The sequence below is a fragment of the Gekko japonicus genome, unplaced genomic scaffold (genome assembly GCF_001447785.1).
Source record: "Gekko japonicus isolate JY-2015 unplaced genomic scaffold, Gekko_japonicus_V1.1 scaffold3252, whole genome shotgun sequence".
Lineage (NCBI taxonomy): Eukaryota > Metazoa > Chordata > Lepidosauria > Squamata > Gekkonidae > Gekko > Gekko japonicus.
In genome coordinates, this window is record NW_015170992.1 from 14569 (window position 1) to 20835 (window position 6267).

At 45.7% G+C, this 6267-nt stretch overlaps 1 protein-coding gene across 1 annotated transcript in view; it reads left to right on the top strand.

Moving 5' to 3' along the window:
* LOC107116960 (olfactomedin-like) overlaps nucleotides 1–6232 on the top strand; it is a gene marked incomplete at its 5' end in the record, with an annotated part of 17202 nt that extends 10970 nt beyond the window's left edge. The window contains 2 exons of the mRNA XM_015418989.1: nucleotides 5549–5872; nucleotides 6176–6232. Of these exons, the coding sequence (XP_015274475.1) occupies nucleotides 5549–5872; nucleotides 6176–6232 (381 nt within the window). The remainder of the gene's footprint in view (nucleotides 1–5548; nucleotides 5873–6175) is intronic.
* Nucleotides 6233–6267: the final 35 nt, after the last annotated feature.

The window sequence follows — 6267 nt, forward strand, 5'->3', positions numbered from 1 at the left end:
TTGGATCTGCATGAAGCACCCATTTAGAAATAGCTGCATCCATCATAGGAGGATGCTTAGCTTTGAACCTTCCAACCTTCTGTAACTGTCCCCTATAGCAGCCATTTTATGATTGGTCTTATTTTCCATGGCAGCCATTTTGTGGTGATATCCACTAATGTTTCTTAGAAGTGCCCACAGGTTCATCAAGGTTAGAGACTATTGGTCTAGCACACATTTTCACTGCCCCTAGCACAAAAGGAACAAAGTGGACCCAACCTAGTAGCATAGCCATCCACCAGTACCACAACTGTGCCATGCTGGGAGTAGAATCACTAGCACATCAATCCTCATGCCAGTATTGGCATAGAAAGAGAAACTGTCCCCAGACAATTGACCTTATTAAATGATGGCTAAATGCAACTCAGTAGGCCACATAGGATCCATGCTCATCACTTGCCATTCACCCTTTACATCTGTGCTGTGGCAAGATTTCCCAACTAATCTTTATACAGCTATATGTATATATTTAAATCATTTTGGTATAGGGCTGCCAAGTGGCAGCGGGGGATCTGCGAGTTTTTCCCGGAGCTCTGTTGCGGGGACGGCAACACACGTTGCACCCGCCGTCGTATGAATTTTGGTAGACTGTATACACTTTAATCTGTTGAACCAAAACACTGGCTGATAGGGCCAAAAAGGATATTTGGCTGTGCTGGAGGATCTCTCCTGTTTTAACACCGACACTGACTCCAAACGTTCAGAAGAATGACACAGCTTTTAAAATACTGCTATACATATATATATTCATCTCTGTATGAGAATGTATATAAAATGATTGGGGGTGAAAGTTCCATCAGTGGTGTCTGACCTAAAAGAGCTAATTCATAAAAGCAAGTCACAACCTCTTGCTGAAGTTATGAAGTGATAAACATACATGCATGCAGCAAACGAGTGAGGGAGAGACAAGACTCAGGTCTTTTGCAGCAGTCCAGGGCTATTTTTGGGCAGGAACGCACAGGAACAGAGTTCCGGCTGGCTCCCAAGTTGGCCACGCCCAGCAGGGACTCATTAGCATAATAGGCCACACCCAACAGCAGAAACTCATTAGGATTGGCTACATTAGGGGTGTGTGGCCTAACATGCAAAGGAGTTCCTGCTACAAAAAAGCCCTGGGTTTTGACAACAAACAAGGTAAACAGAATAACAAGCAAAAGGTGGGTGTGGCTGGATGAGCACACTTCTGGTAACGTGGGGGTGTGGCCTAATATGCTAATGAGCTGTGCTATCAGGGGTGTGGCCTAATATGCTAATGAGTTTCTGCTGTTGGGTGTGCTAATGAGTTCCTGCTGGGCTTTTTCTACAAAACGTCTAAACTTTCTAGACCCACCATCTTCACATCATTTTACTTCAAGCAATCTACTGAAACTCTAGTTTTGTTTAAAAACAGTCATGAGACCCAGAAAACTGAGTCATTGAATGTTTTAAACAATAACTTTTGATCTGGAAACCTTGTCTCCTAATCACAGACGCTTGGGAAAGGATTGTGGTAATTCATTTGGTATAGGAACTACATTCTCTACCTGCTTGGAGGGAAGAAACCAGATAGCGAGGCCACAGCCATTTGAGGGGAAAACTCTATGTTTTCCCCTCAAAGGGCTGTGGCCCCGCCCCAGCGTGTGACGTCACATCCGGGTGACGTAGATGCGGCGCGCACACCCGGAGATGGCCAGCAATCCTCCGCCAAGGAGGTAAGACAGATTTGGCAACCCTACCTAGAAGCCAGTTTTATATGTAGTCTCCGATATGGGAACCTACCTATAAACCATATAAACCCCTTTTCCTCCTCATGGCCCTGTTTTTCTCTCCCCCCCCCAATACCTACTTCCACCCTCAACAAAACAAAAAGCAAATGGTGATTTTGCCACTGGCATGGTCCACTTTAGTCTGGGGAGTGGGCATCCCCATCTGTAGGTCCTACCTGTTGAACAGCAATAGATTCAACAAACGTTAAAGGGATGGAAGCAGTTCTGGATGAAAGCAGTTTTGTTTCTCCTTTCACATCAAATTATTTGGGGGCACAGACTAACATGCCTGTATGAGGAGTGAGGCCTATCAGCATTTCAGGGTAAATGTGGCATTATTCCAGTCTAGCCGACAGGCCCATAATGGGCCCTGCTATTTGTCAAAACAGAAACTTCATGCTTACCTGGACACCAGAGTTTTAGTTGTCTGTAAGCTACGCTGGGGGCCAATTTTTGGCCAAAGAGGAGATATGCTACAATTTGCCATGCTCGGAAGATGCACAGAGGAATGAACTTGGAGCCACCACTCTTCACCCACTTTGATCAATAGATATGCAACAGACATAAACCACACACAAAGGTGCACCATTCCAGGTGGACGGCCATGTTGGTCTGACTCTACAATTGTTCTAAAAAGATGCACACTTAGAGATACTCTCACATTACATATAAGCAATCATTGGAGGGGACAGGGTAGAGGAAGGAAAATCAAGATAACTCTTATTTCATATTGTAATCATATAAACACACACAGAGAGAATAAGCCCTCCTTCCCAGAACTGGGGTGATATCAGGAGGGGTATTATGGGATGGGGATCCTAAGCCATGGAGCTGCTGGTGAGTGTACAGGTTAAATCCACTCCAACCCCCCCACATATTGGCAAGTGATAATTCATGGTGCATGATGTTATTCTAGGAAGAAGAAACTGGTGCCTTTACTTGCTAGGAAATTCCCTTAGACCAAGGGTTCCCTGGAAAGTACCCTGGTAACCAGCCGCCACCTCTCAGGAGGACCTGCCAAGAACCTCTAGACTGATCCGCTAAGAAGGCACTCTTCCAGCACAGTACTAGAGCAATAACAAAATAAATTACAACCAACCCAGTAGCACCCGTGCAGTCTAGCACATGGGGAAAAGATTAAGAGAAATATTGCAAAGAAATAGATTGTACTAGGTGAAAGAAAATAAAAGTCTTTATAATGAGTTTTATTGTAAAAGAGAGAAAAAAACGGAAATATGGTTGAATTAAAAAAAAGGGGCACAGAGACATTAAAATGAAAAGCAATATAGTTGAACTAACTAAGCTAAACACACATTACCTATGCTCTAGCAGGTTTCTCAGAGCAGGTTCCTTGTGGTAACAAAAAGTCAAAAGAGTACTTAACCTTTACCCAACTTCCTGCAGACCCCATTTCCACTGAAGATGGAGAAGAGAAAAGAGAATACAAGGAAAAATCCCAAATGTCCAGATATTTATGCTAAATGGAGTTGGGCCAAAGGCAGCCTCCTTTCTAAAATTGACAAATGGATTTCTCCGATCCCACACAACTCCCTATCTCTGATGTCAGAGGCTACTTTTACCCACCTCCATCAAGCACCTGGTAATGGCTCTGGAATTCCATGACAAATAGATGGTTTGGTCCAAACTGGATTGTCCAAAAGGGATTAAGTTTGCCAGGATGGTCTAATGTGGAATGGAATTGAATAACTCATTCTCATGGACTCTAGGTGTCCAAGATCCCAAATGCTTTAGGTGGCACCAAATGCTCTAGGTGGCACTCTTGAGCCTTAGCAAGTTTTAAGATTTCTTCACACATTTGTCTTAGGTCGAATCCACATGTGTGTTTCTTGCCGTTTTCCTGATATTTTCGCTCCCGGCCCCCAACAAGCTGTCTATATTTGCATCCGATTGCATGCTGGCAGTGCGCCAGTATAAAAATCAGTGTCTGCATATGTTTCCCGCCCTCTGGTAGTGACTCCATTGTCATAGTCACTCCACACTGGTTTAAATGAATGCTGTTCTCTGCTGCTCTAACACCTCCTTTCTGGTTTCGTTGCGCTGTCAACCTAATGCAGACATTTAGAGCCGTTGCTCCGCTAATTCTTGAATAATTCCAATAAACTAGGTGGTAACTCGTGGTTCGATTCCAACAGTACCCTTTTCTCTTTTTACTAGCTAGCCCCCCAAATAATTTTTTTAATTTTTATCTTGTTTTGAAGCTTTTATTTCTTGACCCCTTTTACAGACCGACTGAACATTTTTAAGTTCACTACTGGTGCAGTAAGAGCTTGAATTTATCTCAAAATGTTTAAATCCAGAAATGGCATTTCTAATTTTATTGCCGCTTGGCTCTATTTCCTCATAGCTGTGTACCAGCCCTCAAATCTTATTTTCCAAAACTTATCTATCCACTTTCAAACCATTTATTTTCTTGATCCCCCCACTTTATGGGACATTTTTAAGTTCAACAGGGGGGGATTTACTTCGAGCTGTAGGAGGCACACTCAGCAGTAAAATACAAGACCTTGTGTTTAGCTCAGTGGGTAAATTCCTGCCCTGTAAGTCAGGGCATTGTTGGTTTGATTCCTGCATGGATGCTTTTACTCATTGCTATGTACCAGTCCTCAAAAAATTTTATTTGAAATGTATCTGTTTATTAAATTTATAATCACTGAATATGACTGGGCAATGCACAGCTTTTTCGAGTAAGAGCTTGCATTTGGCTCAAAAAGTTGCAATTCCTGCCTTGTAGTCATGGCGTTTCTCATTTTTAAGTTCACAGGGGTAAGAATGACAGACCCTAGGAGTAACAGAAGTGTTCTGGGACTGGAATGACTGGCCCCAGAGTGGAATGACAGCCCCTCGGGGTAGCAGCAGTGTTCCGGGAGTGGAATGACAGGCCCAATGGTGGAATGACATCCCCTTGGAGTAAGAGGAGTGTCCTGGAACTGGAATGCCAGGCCTATATATATGTATAGCAGTATTTTAAAAGCTGTGTTGTGGCTTTATGCGAGGCTGGCAACATTTGATCATCAGACAGAAGAAAGCTTCAGAAAACACAATCACAATTACCAGTGTCAGCAAAGAGACCTGGTAAATCTCCTGGTCCACAGTAGTGTATTGTCAGCAAGCTGTCATGGTGTTCTGTGTGACCTCTGCTTGTACATATCTTTTCCCTGTTTCTGCCGGCTACCCATTATGTTATTCTGCTGTAATGCCTAAGTAAAACAACTGGAGGATGTGAGGGGGAGAGTATGCTTCACTGCTAGATTGAGCCTGAGAACTGCACCTGTGTTATGTCTAGAGTTGCCTGGTTCTCAGGACCTGGGCGCGCGACCGTTTCTTTAGCCCGCCAGCGGGAATGTTACCCATTGGTTATGTGTCTGATTGAATTTCTTTATTATGTTTGCCCTAACTGCTGGTACCCAGTTCTAACAAAGAACGTGTTTGAGTATCTTTCCAACGCTTTGAAATAAACCTTACTTTTTTCTTGGATACGTGTATTTATTCTTGATGCTTGGGGATCCAACATATTGTTAGAACTCTCTTTCTCCTATCGTTCCGAATCTGGTGAGACCATGAGCGGGACTGAGGGACACTTACCTACTACGGAGGGGGACACGGGATCGGTCCCAACTACCTCCGCACCTTTGATTTCTACGACTACAGCATCAGCGGAAGGTGCTGTGGGGGGAACGATTCCCCGACTACCTGCCTACCTGTCTTGGCCGCCTCTAACCCCTTCGCATTGGGGCACGTGGAAGACCCAGGCGCAGGATGATTGGACTTTGTACAACACACAAGGCACCCGAGAGGTGTACTCCCATCGGGGCAGTGGGCTCCGAGAGAGTCTTTTTGACAAAGGAATGTTTCCAGACTCGGGGAGTTCGGGAGAGACCGGGAGTTCCCGACGAGACTTAGAAGACTGGATGTTCGAGCCGTTGGGAGAGAGCGCCCGTGCAGGAATCTCGGAGAGGGCTGCAGACTTCCAGGCTGAGGGAGACTATGGGCCGCCTCCTGAATACCAACCCCGGGAAACAATTCCGGAAGAGACTACCGGGGAACGTCTAGAGGAGCTGGAACACTCGGTGAGAGACCTGATGAGGACGGTCCACGATGTGATGGAAGCGCTGCCGGGGATGATGGACATTCGAATGACTAACTTCCTGGCCCGACGAGAAGCCGCCGCCGCCGAGCCACTCCCAGAGCAGCCGGACGCCCCAGCAGCCTGCGGGATGCCGGAGGCAGCGGCGATGGGCGGGGGGAGGGGGAGCAGAGGATCGGGAGGGAGGGGGCCCGCAAAACCAGTGGGAAGGGCGGGCCCCCGTGGGCCCCACGCAGGCTACAGGCCTGAGTGAGCAGCTCTCACATCTCCCTAAACTCTTCATCAGCTGGACGTTAAGTACAAAGAGAAGGAAGGCAGAAAACAACAGATTTCCAGAGTATGATGGCAAAGTCCAACGACTGTAGTTTCTTCATTTTA